This window comes from Bombus pascuorum, chromosome 2, assembly GCF_905332965.1.
Source record: "Bombus pascuorum chromosome 2, iyBomPasc1.1, whole genome shotgun sequence".
In the NCBI taxonomy this organism is placed as follows: domain Eukaryota; kingdom Metazoa; phylum Arthropoda; class Insecta; order Hymenoptera; family Apidae; genus Bombus; species Bombus pascuorum.
Window position 1 is genome coordinate 21,633,344 of NC_083489.1, and position 13,637 is coordinate 21,646,980.

The 13,637-nt window shown below is 30.4% G+C and overlaps 2 protein-coding genes across 4 annotated transcripts in view; one reads left to right on the forward strand and one right to left on the reverse strand.

Annotated features, from left to right (window-relative positions):
- Positions 1-13,637, forward strand: part of LOC132904614 (uncharacterized) — a 344,019-nt gene that overhangs the window by 87,421 nt on the left and 242,961 nt on the right. The window lies entirely within an intron of this gene.
- Positions 1-13,637, reverse strand: part of LOC132904597 (trichohyalin-like) — a 142,403-nt gene that overhangs the window by 6,490 nt on the left and 122,276 nt on the right. For both annotated transcript variants that reach the window (XM_060955235.1, XM_060955236.1), the window contains exons 2-3: positions 9,732-9,991; positions 3,187-5,806 (exon numbers count right to left, since the gene is read on the reverse strand). In XM_060955235.1, the coding sequence (XP_060811218.1) occupies positions 3,187-5,806; positions 9,732-9,987 (2,876 nt within the window). In that variant the 5' untranslated portion in view covers positions 9,988-9,991. The remainder of the gene's footprint in view (positions 1-3,186; positions 5,807-9,731; positions 9,992-13,637) is intronic.

Here is a 13,637-nt window from a genome sequence, read left to right on the forward strand (position 1 = left end):
ATTTCATAATTAAAGGAACAATATAACTCTGATTAAGGAACGATTCAGTTAATACATTTAAATGGTTATTTAACTCGAAAAAGGTCATCAGATCTTAGGCCAACTAACTTCGTTTCCTTGAGATTTAGATGTTGCATATGAAATGTTTGTTAAATAGATCATTATCTATTTAAATTACTTTTATTTTAATAATATATAAATCGTTACTTTTATTCAAATAATTTTCAAAGATAAATAGAAACATTATAATAAAGAATCCTTAATGACATAGAAATTTAAAGCAAAAAGGCATGGAAGATGTAGTAGAAAATGATAAAAATTATGATCTTTTCACAATTAAACAGCCATTTTAAAACTCCTCATGATGTGACGTCGCGTGTTCATCTGCCGTTAATTGTAAATTCTAAGTAGCATACAGACAGGGATCCGATCACTGTATTCTATTAGTTGACTGACCACCATCGAACTGTATTTCAGTAACTAAGTGTTATGTTGTTAAATTATTTTAAGCTAATTACATTTAATATGCAATAATTTCCTTTGCTATTAGTAAGACATTAATTTTAGTTATCAGATGAGATATTTATGGCTTCGCAAGTCTCGATCGTGTTTCGAAACTTCCATTCAGATCTGTCTTGAAAAAATGAACCGGGGTGTTCAAGAAATGCCGGAACAAAGCGCAACGTACTATTAAAAAAACAATCGAAATCCGATAAATTAATATATATCGAGACATTAGATCTTTCAGGAACGATGATACTAATCGTATAACATTATTACAAAATTATTACATTTCAGTGGATACATGTATTTTTATAGCATTTATATGCTAATTAATTAGATCCAAGTATATTAAATTTCGTATTAATAATACTTTCCAATGATGAAGATGTTATATGTATTATAAAAATGTAGAATGGAATGTAGAATGGAAAAATGTTTCATTGGAAAATAAGGATATGTGCAAATGCTTTATATAGCCATTTATGTAAGCAATGTTACTGTATGCAAGTATATAAAAAGAAGTGTTTGATTTAATTATTGAAATTAATAAAATATAATATTACTATAATTAATAATATTAATATACTAATTAGTAAAATACAAGATAACAAGAAAAAACAGATGTAATGATTTTTTATATTGATAATGTTATAATATTTCTTATTATCTATATACAAAGGAGTTAAATTAGAAAAAGGAGAATGTATATATTCTTTGCATTTCTCAATGTGCACAACTCAATTCAACTCATTTAATGACTAAGGAATTCAGAATTTCCACATACATTTAATAATATTAATTTACTAATTAGTAAAATACAAGATAACAAGAAAAAACAGATGTAATTTTTTATATTGATAATGTTATAATATTTCTTATTATCTATATACAAAGGAGTTAAATTAGAAAAAGGAGAATGTATATATTCTTTGCATTTCTCAATGTGCACAACTCAATTCAACTCATTTAATGACTAAGGAATTCAGAATTTCCACATACAATGTATTTTCCTGATCTATTATAGGCCACTTTACGCACGCGAGATTGTTTGCAAGAGTTCTAAGCAAATAGCAAATACTCTACTGCGTGTCGTATTACGTCGTTACCATAATGGATAATGGGAAGATTGTTGAGGTGCAGATATTATTGTGTTCTATTTTGCATTAGAAATTAGAAAATTGTTTTATTATCCACACCGGTAATTTTGCAAATTGTTATTGAATACTATACTAATACATTTTCAACTATGATTAACTTATGAATGCAATGTAAATATATTAAATCGAGTAATAAGCGTTTTCGTGTGTGTTTTAAAGGACGTGGATATGATACATCATAAATTATAACTGAAAAGAACATCGATTTAAAACTTTTAGGTTTTAAAAAGAATGGTAATTCTTTTCTTTTTAAAGTTCTTTTTAAAGAAGTTCCAAAAAATCGACTTGTAATTTAAATTACATTAAAATATTAATATAGCATAGTGTGTATATGAAAATATTATTGATTAATTTTAAGAGGAATTGAACTAAAGATGTAAAATGTCTGTATAATTTTTATCTTATTATATTCATATTGGTAGTTTTGTCTAAAAATAAGTTTTATCTAGAATTTATTATGAATTAAATTTAGATAAATTAGGATCTCCACAAAAGCTAGATTATTTATGAAAATATTTGCACTAAAAATTATTTGATATAAAAATTATGTATGTTGTAATTATAAATATAAAATGTATACACAGTAACAAAGATAGTCAAAAATGACTGTTATATTAAAAATACATTGTTAATGCTACGATAAAAGTGATAGAAAGACAACTATTTTAGCAGGAAGAACGATATATGACGGCGAAAACATTTTGAAACGTAAGTTTTAAAGGCTATAAAGTGTCATAAATATTAGCAAGAGGACCAATGTGACGCGACCTGCGAGTTCTGTCTGGGGTATTTATCGTTTAGGAAAATCTATTGCGTCACAAAATATTCTTGATAGAGCTTAGTAACTCAGAATGTGATGTTTATAAAGACAATAAATTAGGGCGTATCTTGTTTTCTGCACTACGTGTGAATATCATGAAAGATTGAAGCTACAAAATAATTTATTTCGAATTTTTAAAAATTCTAAAAAATATGTTATATATATGAACCCTTAACTCTACATATATAATATAAATTCTATATCTATAATAAAAGTCTAGAAGAGAATTTTTCATTTTTGCGAATTTATCTTTGTCTAAATATGTTGTTCCATATTTCTAATTTTTTCTGATGTTGTGTAATTTTGACTTGAGTTTATTTCACATACTTATTAATTCCATTTATTGTCAGATTTCTAGTATCAATATTTAAAATTGTTTCTCAAAGATTTACTTGATTATCTTAGTTATTTCTCTGAACGGAATGATTATAACATAATAGTTAAAGATTTTAATCAAGATCAAAAACAAAAATCACAAAAGTCCACCGAAATCAAAAATATTTCTAATAATATTATCGTATACTAAATTCGCTAATGTGATCATACTTAATAAAATAATTCTTACAAAAGAGATCGGATGTCCTAATAAATAAACTTGTTGAATTAATACAATTTATCAATTCGTCATATTATAATCTAATATCTAATCGCTAAATTTCTGACTATCTTTCTCTTCGTTCATTTCATTACTTAATATCCTCTTACCTTCGCCTTTCAGCTTCCAGTTGCCTTTTCTCTTGCTCCTGTCTTTGTCTCTCCATAGCTCTCCTGGGCTCATTCAAAAGTAAATTGGCTGGAATAAGACTCGTGTCGTGTCTACCTCTATGCCCGTCGAATCGCCTACGAGCCTGGCTTGGTCTCGTCCTTTCAGCTTGATTTCTTCTGATCTCCGCTTCCCGCAGCTCTTTCGCATTTCTCTCCGCTTCTAACATCGTTGCTTCTTTCCTCCTTCGTTCCTCCTCGTATTTTCTCGATTGTATCCTTCTAACCTCTGCTTCTCGCCTCAAAGCTTCTTTCCTCAGTTGCTCTTGTTGCTGTCTCTGTCGCTCGCGGATTTCTTCCTCTTCGATCGTTTTACTTGCTTTTCTTCTCGCATCATTGTAAGCTCGTGGATCGATATTTGTCGGGGCTGATGGACCATGATTTCTTCTCCCGGTCTCTGGGCCTGGATATCTCGGTCGATTATATTGCCTAGCTTCTTCTAATTTCCTCCTATACTCCATCCAGTTTTTATCAGATGATCCGCTCTCTTCCGGAACACGCACTGGTTGATTTCTTCGAATGTAATCCTGTAACTTACGTTCTTCTTCGAGTCTTCGTCGTTCTTCCTCCTGCTTCCATCTGTTCGCTTCTTCTCTTTGTCGATCTATCGATTTGTTTAAGTTGATCGGTCGATTACGTTGAATATACCCATCTAATTTTTGCTGATATTCTTTTTCCTGTTGTTCTCTCATTCTTCTTTCTGTTTCTAGATGGTATAGTTTATTTGCGTTCGGACTATTTCGCGAAGAGTACAGCAAATTAGATGGTTCGTTTCTGTCTTGCTGATGTCTTTTTCTCTGTTCTTCTTCCTCCTGTTTACGTTTCAACGTCCACTCTCTTCTCCTTTCTTCTATGCTTTTTCTATCCTGTTCTTGCTGCTGCTGCTGCTGCTGTCTTCGCTTCATCTCTTCCACCCACCTATTCTGCTCTCTCCTACGTGATTCTTCTTCCTGTAATCTTCGTCGACGTTCTTCTTCTCTTAGACGATTTTCTTCTCGCCTTCTTATTTCTTCTGCTTGCTGCCGTTCTCTTTGTCTTTCTCTTTCCTCCTCGTAAGTAGGAGTCTGTGTCGGAGACTCGTCGTATCTTCTACGAGTTTCTAGTTCTTGCATTCGACGTTGCTCCTCCAATCGATTTCTTCTTGACTCTTCTTCCTGTAAACGTCGTCTTTGTTCTTCTTCCAGATGCCACCTATTTGACTGCTGCAATCGCCACCTCCTTTCTTCTTCTTCTCTCTCTCTCTGCTCCAACATTTTCTCGTATTCGTTCCTGATATTTTCTATGTCAGTATTTGTTTGATTCTTGATATAATTTCGCCTCTGTGCTTCCTGCTGTCTTCTCCATTCCTCTGCTCTTTTTCTTTGTTCTTCTTCTTGTCTTCTCTTCTCCTCTTCTCTTCTCCTTTCCGCATAACTTATTTTTCGTCGCTGATTCTCTGTCTGCAGCTCATCGCTAGTCGCTACCCCTTCGTTCTCTCCGAAACCCCAAAGACGTTTAGTACGTTTCTCGTTTTTGTTATCCAACTGTTCAGTGTCAGAGTCTTCGAACCACAATATCTTACGACGATGATTATCTCTCAATGTCTCGTCAACGACGGACCTCGTCACACGGTAGTCATCTCGCTTCCCTTTATTAAAATGCGAAACCTCGGCAGTCACCTTCTTTTCTTCCGTCTTTCGATCTTTTTGACCATCCGACAAGATGGTCGACTCATTGCTCGCGCTAGACTTGCCCAAGTCTCCGCGAACAGGTAATTTCTCGGTGCGTCCTTTGTCCTTGTGAAAATCCGAATGAATAGTTGCGTCCATGTCGCCTCTACTCTGCTTGATCCTCTTCGTGGTAGTCTCCAATTTCTTTAGCTTCAGCAGCTCGTCCATCTCTTCGTAGTCTTCCTCGCCAGACAGCTCATAGTCCAGGTTCAAGGATATCGGAGTTACATCCGCCCACGGATCCACCTCCTTTGGATTCTTATCTTTACCGGGGGAGTCTATCGATCTTTTTTCTCTGCTGTGATCAGGTGCCTCCAATCCCTCGCAACCCACCTGTAACTCTGGCACTCCTCCTATACTAAATGGGTCCGTATTTGCTGGAATCTCTGTACTAAAGTCATCGAACGAGTTGGACTGTTTGTGAAGCATATTCAAACTAGTAGCTTTGTACTCGGGCGTTTTAGACTTCCAATTCACGTAGCTAGTCTTTTTAGGTGCTTTGCTTTTCCCTTTCGATGGGAATCTCGTGACAGGCGTGGGGCTCAACAGAGGCTTCACTCGGAATACGTCCAATTTGTATATTTCTACGGAACCTGGTCCTTGATCTTGGAACGTGTCGTCGGCTACAAAAGGGTCCTCCAATTCGGACGGAGGAGACAGCTCACGCGGCGCTGATTCGAGATCCTTTGAGTCTCTACTATCAACTTTCTCATCCGTAAACTCTTGACCAGCAAAGTTACGCGGCTGTTTATCTTCGACTAAAGGTGAAAAATTGTTACCGGCGCTATTCTTTGATTGGCGGAGCAGCAAGTCATGTTTGAGATATTCGGTCCCGTGGGATTGTCTCTGGGAGCCTGGAATGTTAATGTATGAGTAAACGAGGGTTATTGTGAAATGAGGTTACGTTTAGTCGCGGATGGTCTGGCTTGTGATCAGGTTAATGGGGAAATCTTGGCATCCTTAAATTTTAACATAACAGCTCTATAATGCTACTTGATATAGCTTGCGTTTTGTAAATGTAAGAACCTCATTGTGTAAATTAAATGTAACCTTAAAAGAGAAAAGACACGTAACGCGATATATAACAGTAACTTGAGACTTTTCAAGAAAAAATATACAAAGAAACAAATAGAAGAGTATTTAGAAAAATTAATTCTCATATTCTTCATATTCTTCTATAGGTATAAGCATAACTTGAACATTATAATAAGTGAAGAATATTGGAGTCCTGTTATATTTTAGTAATAAAATAGTCTATAGATGTGAATGCTTAAGTATCTTATTTTTATTAAAAATTTGACGTTAAACGATACTCTTCAGATTCGAAGGAATAAGTGTTACTCCATATTTTCTGTCCTAAATTGCCCGTGTTAATTAAAAAGCACGAGAAGACAATTAATTGAAAAACAAATTATTTATACTTTTGAATATGTTAATTTTTAGATACATGTCTATTACGTCCTGTTTCTTCTATTTGGAAAATACTATCTACCTTTAAAGTTTTAAACCTTCTTCTCGCTACTTTGTACACTATACAAGATAGAGTGATAATAGTGGTACAATCGGATAAGATATGATTGTATATGAAAAAATAAGTCAATTAGTGTTGAACTGGTCATCACTTCTAAGAAAACTCTACATCTGGTCTTCTAGTTTTCTCAAGCACTGAAGCCATCGACAGCGTATAGACAAATGACTGGGTCAAGGGCAAACCATAAACAGTACACAGGCAACGTTGGCTTCAGGGTTTTCAGTCATAGGGTAACACTGCAAGCGTGCGGATCTGGACCAGCTCAATTATATTCCGATTTGTATTTACACCTCAGTATTTAAAATATATTTTCTACCTTACAATTTATTCACGCGTTCCTTTGTATTCACATATATCTAATAACCTCAACAATTAGTCATATTCAACTATACTTGACAAATTTGCAATATCGATTTTCTCGAAAATAAAGCCCCCTATAGTAAAATTCATTTTTTTGCCCCTGCTATTTCCACTCATCCTGTATGCATATAATGTATATTAAGAAATATATAACAAATTTCAAAAATTAAAGGACATTTGGAGTAAAATTCATATTTAATATGCAGTATGTTCATAATAATTGTAATTATAACTATATTTTAAGAAATTTTAAAATGTAAATAATTTAAGAAAACCAAATATTTCATTAAATTTCCCCATTAATTAGGTGAAACATGTCGACCTTACTTAAAATTTGAAAGTACATTTTAAGTTAAAGTCGATAATGAGTTCAGATGAGTGTTTCAAATCATTTTGGATTAAGTCAAATGACCTAATTAATCACAGTAAGAATAGAAAATAATATTCTAAAAAATATTTCAAGTCATATAGATAGATGTTTTCTAGTAGTTGTTTCAGGGATTAAATAACGTTAGATTGAAATTACAATCCACTAAATAACAACTTTGCATTATTATTTGTAAATAATGTGACAATTAGATTTCAAATTGAACGTGCAGTAAACAGATACTCGACTGTACACCTGGCAATCACTCTGTGGAAAATCTAAATGGTATGTCATTTCAAGATTTTATATTCAGTGTCTTCACTGTTGGTTTAGAATAACTATGGATATTCACGTTTTAAACTGCTCTCATTAAAATTCATTTCATAGTTGGTAAACGTACTTCCAAAATAAATGAATTTTACGCGCACGCTTCAAGATTATTAATGAAATAAAAGTATTTTATGGTTAGCGAAAGCTTAACGCAATGTTTACCATAAATATTTCATTGCAGATGTATTTTTAAAAATAATTGTTGATTGTTTTATTACGAGCCGTTAAATTTTATAATAGCGTAATAATAACGTTAGTAGTATTAAAAATAAAAAAAGAATTCAGAAATAAAAAATTTGATTTAATAATAAATATTAATCGCTCGATTTAGTACAAGATTAACAGAAGTAAAAGTTTACAATATTTTTAAAAATAAATTTTGGCTCAATATTGAAATGTTAATAAGTGATTCTGTTCCATAAGAAATTACAAAACATTTTTTAAACTATTATCTTGAAAAATTTTGTTTAATCGTAAAGTACTACTGTATCATAAAAATGTTACAATTCTCTCCAAATCAGTGACATTTATAAGAACGTTTTTTATTGAAATTTATATTTTTAATCACTTTTTATCTGATTAGAAGTAGAAGAAAATTATTTGTACGAATCTTTTTCAGAAATTTCTGTCCAAATTTTAGTTTCATAAATAAAAGCCACCTAATTCATTGCGCTATATAGCCTCCAATGCACGTTTAATAAGATAAATTAAACAGCGTTGATTTTGTATATTATTATGAATTTAAAATACTAATGAAACTTGATGTTAGACTTATCCATGGAAATGTTCAGCGAATAACCGATTGAAATTGCTTCGTTTACATCGTTACATACATAATAATATAGTGACTTTTATTTACTTGATGTATTTGCAGTGATTGAAACAGGAAAACGATGATTATTTAATTAGAGCTTAATGTAGTAATGTGATACAACTAAAACAACTAAAGTCACTATAATTCTGAGGCTCGTTCAGGATTTCCCATCCTTTCAGGCTCGTCAGCACTTTCACATTTTTATCTGAACTGTAGTTCATCGGAATTTCCCCAAATGGTTTACCACGATGCTACAATAATAACAAAATTATAATAATAGCAAAAAATGTCAGAAATGAATTAAAAATGTAAATTTAATACTGAAGTCTTGGTACATGACTTCGTTTCACCAGATCTAACAAAATTTTTGTAATCTTCAAGAACGAATAACTAATTTATAATAAATATTTTAAGGCAGTTATAATTTTTTCCTAATGAATGACGTTTATACGGAAGTTTTTTGTCGAAATAGAGAAATGAATAGCCTCTTGTTATACATATATCATACATAAAAATATCCAAACGCGCACATTTAAAAATTAAATCAAAATAATGACACTGTAAATGTTTTTGCATAAAAATGCACGCAATGCGCATAATTTATAAGATACGTAATAATGAAGATAAATCATTATCAGCCAGATTACTGGTGTTTATACAATTATGGGAAATTTAAATGTACAAAATATATATAATGCAATAATATACAAAACTATAGAAAATATCTAAGATTTATTGCTGCTCATATTTAAAAGATGAAAACATACCTAAATATTTATAGGTTCCATTTCCTTAGGTGTATCCAAAAGATATGAATTTACATAGATATTTGTAATGTAATTATAATGTTTGGTAATCATAATATATTTTAATTGCGAATTCTTAAAAACATAAAATTGCAAAATATTAAAATCTACAGGTATCAAATGTTCCCCAACTGTCGTAGTAAGAAAAAAAAAAAAAAAAAGAAATAAAAAGAAAACGACGTTTCTATAAAATCCATATCCACGAGACAACGATCTCAGTAATACCCAATTACGATCGAAATTATCGAAATAAATTAGACGACGCGCGACATAATGTTGCGGCAAAGAGGCTCGACGTTTATTCCAGCAATGAACGGTATCAAGTAATCGCGGTTCTGATTAACTTGCATCGCGCTTATCTGAATCATACCGTAAGAGAACTTCATTATGCGTCCCTGACGTTTGATTCTCAGGGGCCGTTATATCAGAAACGAGCATGTTAACCAGAACGACATATTCCCCTGGCGTCAAGGTCACTGCTCTGTTTCTGCCATGCAGGCAGCGAAGAGAGAGGGAAAAAGCCCAGACAGTGACAGAATTAAATTGCTGATGTAACGAATGCCAGACGTACCATTAGAGGTGTTTGCCGAGATCAACCTTCGCGGGCCGATCGAAAGGTCGAACGACTGATTCTCGCCAGGATTCTGATCCTTCCAGTCCGGTTGGCCCTCGACTCTTCGATAAACTCCGTGTTGCTGGTACTGCGGGGGCAAAGGGGTGTATTGATCGAGGGTAAGGCGGGAGGGATAGTGGCTAACTGTCCCCACTACATTCACGTACACCGCCAGCCAGACCGTGGCCAGAACCACCGTCACTCCTGGCTGCATCCTCCTACAATCAAACGAATATGTTCTTCGTTATATTTCTTTTTTATTCAAATACCTGCAAAACGATCGACGTCCTCTTCCTCTATCTCTTTCTTTTTCACTCTTTCATTCTTGTTCTATCCACAGAGAGTAGAGCAGAGTTGTGTATTATTCGTATTATTTCCAACAATTATTTACCTAAGATAATTATTTTTCGTAATAAAAACTTATCATTTGTAACAGACATTGTAACAACGATTTATCCACACAATTCACTATTATTTATTCGAATAGTGATATTCCAAGAATAATATATTTGTAACATATTTGTTTTCTTTGTATTGCTGTTCGTTTTTACGAGTATCTGTATATGGATACATTTAGTACATAAGAATCGGAGACAAAAATAAGTGGACACGTAATGGAAATAGGTATCAATGAAATTTTGTTACATACAGCCTGTTTGCACAAAAATATTGATGTTAATTATTTAGACACTAAATAACCTATGTACTATACAGATATATAGTAAATAGAATTTAAGTGTATAATATTGGTACTAATTCTTTGACTGATGCTTACTTCCACTACCTATGCACTTATCATTCCTTACCATTCATTAATCAGAGAGCAATAAACTTTCTATTTTAAGATTTGAAAAGACAGAACGACGATTGAACAATAAAACTTGTGATATGGTATATTAAAATTTTTATCTAAATAAATTCTAATACGAATATGTAAGTTATTTGAATAATGTCTATTTAGAGAAATTTGTCATATATGGTCTTTTATTCAATTAGATATTTATTCATTACTGCGAATAAAATTTCGTTCCTTATTTTTATTCGTTATCTGTTATCGAAATAAAATCTGACTCAGTTCTGCACTAGAGACACATGAGATAGTTCGATTCACATGGTTCGCTGTCGCTCTAACAAACGCGGTGAACCGAGTTGGAAACGAGGACATTTTCGTATTTTTACTCCGATTTCCCGGTTCGCGAGAAGAGAACGGTTTAAACGTTTCTGTCTTCCGGAGACCGTATTACGCCGAGTTCTCTTCCGCTTCGAGAATTCTGTATCCGCGCGAACGAAACGTGTGAGCAGTTGAGCACTTTGCATCCGATGAAAATTCTTATTAGGAATTCGTGTCACGTCAAAGGAGCATTTCGGCTATTTCTGAAGAACCTCAGGCTTGGTTGGTTTAATGACTGCGATATCATACGACAGCGTCACTGAATTTTGATCGGATGCAAAATGATATATTTTCCACACATCTTTTTTCTTCTCTGTTTTCTACTGTTTCTTTTCTCTTTCTTTATTTATATATGAGTTAGATTATAACTTGAATGAAAGGATAATAAATTAGCTAATGGGTTTGTAGAAAGATTTATCTACAAGTATATTGATTTTTATGCTTGAAGAGATTGATTAACATGTTGAAGGTAGGCGAGTTTTATAAAGCTCGCAAAGGGATCGATTATCGCGTTTGCACGTCCTATAACACTCGATTGTAGTGGTAATTAAAAGTTAATTGGCTATTCTGTGGCCGTTGTGATTAGTTATTAAACCGGCGAACAACCTTCCGAGCAAAAATAGGGGATATTCGTTGCAATGCGAGAGACTGTTCATAAACGTTGTAAGTTACGATGTATAAACTCAAACCGAGATAATATTACATGTATATAAAATATACGTGCAGGCGTGCGTGTGTGTATAACTCACTAAAAGCAAAATTAATAATAATAAATTAAAATGAACTTATTTTGTGAATATTAGAATATTATGTTTAATCTGAGATAAATATATATTTTATTGAAATATGATATAATTAAATTAATAATAATAAATTAAAATAAACTCATTTTGTGAATATTAGAATATTATGTTTAATCTAAGATAAATGTATATTTTATTGAAATATAATATAATAAAATTAATAATAATAAATTAAAATAAACTTATTTTGCGAATATTAGAATATTATGTTTAATCTAAGATAAATATATATTTTATTGAAATATGATATAATAAAATTAATAATAATAAATTAAAATAAACTCATTTTGTGAATATTAGGATATTATGTTTAATCTAAGATAAATATATATTTTATTGAAATGTGATATAATAAAATTAATAATAATAAATTAAAATAAACTTATTTTGTGAATATTAGAATATTATGTTTAATCTAAGATAAATATATTTTTTATTGAAATATGATATAATAAAATTAATAATAATAAATTAAAATAAACTCATTTTGTGAATATTAGAATATTATGTTTAATCTAAGATAAATATATATTTTATTGAAATGTGATATAATAAAATTAATAATAATAAATTAAAATAAACTTATTTTGTGAATATTAGAATATTATGTTTAATCTAAGATAAATATATTTTTTATTGAAATATGATATAATAAAATTAATAATAATAAATTAAAATAAACTCATTTTGTGAATATTAGAATATTATGTTTAATCTAAAATAAATATATATTTTATTGAAATATGATATAATTAAATTAATAATAATAAATTAAAATAAACTCATTTTGTGAATATTAGAATATTATGTTTAATCTAAGATAAATATATATTTTATTGAAATGTGATATAATAAAATTAATAATAATAAATTAAAATTAGCTTATTTTGTGAATATTAGAATATTATGTTTAATCTAAGATAAATATATATTTTATTGAAATATGATATAATTACTATGATTATTGAAACATCAGATTATTAATGATTTCAGAAATATTGAAATATTATTTACGATATAGCGTAATGTTTATAATAAGTTTGGAGCTGTTGTTTTATCTACCTTTACTAATAAATATGTTTAAATTTCTTAATCAATAACATTAAGTAAAACATATATGTATAACGTACAAAATGGGTAGATAGAGCGTATAAGTAATTATAAAAATTATGTTACTATTGTACTTTCATAGACATAAGATGTGATAAATAATGTTGATGTTTAGTCCATAATTTTATTGTTTCATTTATCTAACATAAAATTAATCTACTTAGATTTATAAAATTTATAAGATTATTTTAAATAATATTAGTTATTATTATGTGCAAAATATTCAAAGCTTCTAATTGAGCATGATAAGTTTTATTTTTTAACTAATATTGATAATTATTGTATAATTTAATTAATAATGTAATAATATTATATAATAATTGCAATTATTATATTACAAATGAAATAAGACCGAATGAGTTTGGAAATTCATAAAAATTTAATAGAAACGTTTTGGAAATTGCAACAAGCTCTGCTCGTTTCTATCAGAATAAAAAATTTTGAATAAATATTAGATATGTATAATATACTGAATGTCTATTTTATCGGGAAATTTTAAAATTTTATCTATAAAAAAAATTATATATCTGCGTTCGAGACTTTCCCTGCGTTATTTATAATGAATGAATAATCACGAGCTGGTAATAGCTAAAATAAATTAGTTGAAAATAATATGAAACATTTTATTCATTACCGATTTATTCTGATATAACTTAGAATATCATTTATAAAGTGCTATTTAACACTTTTTATTATTAATTATATAAAATATCATTTATAGACTGTAAATGTTTGTGCAAATTAATATTTTTACAAGTACAATTACAAAAACCAGCTCAA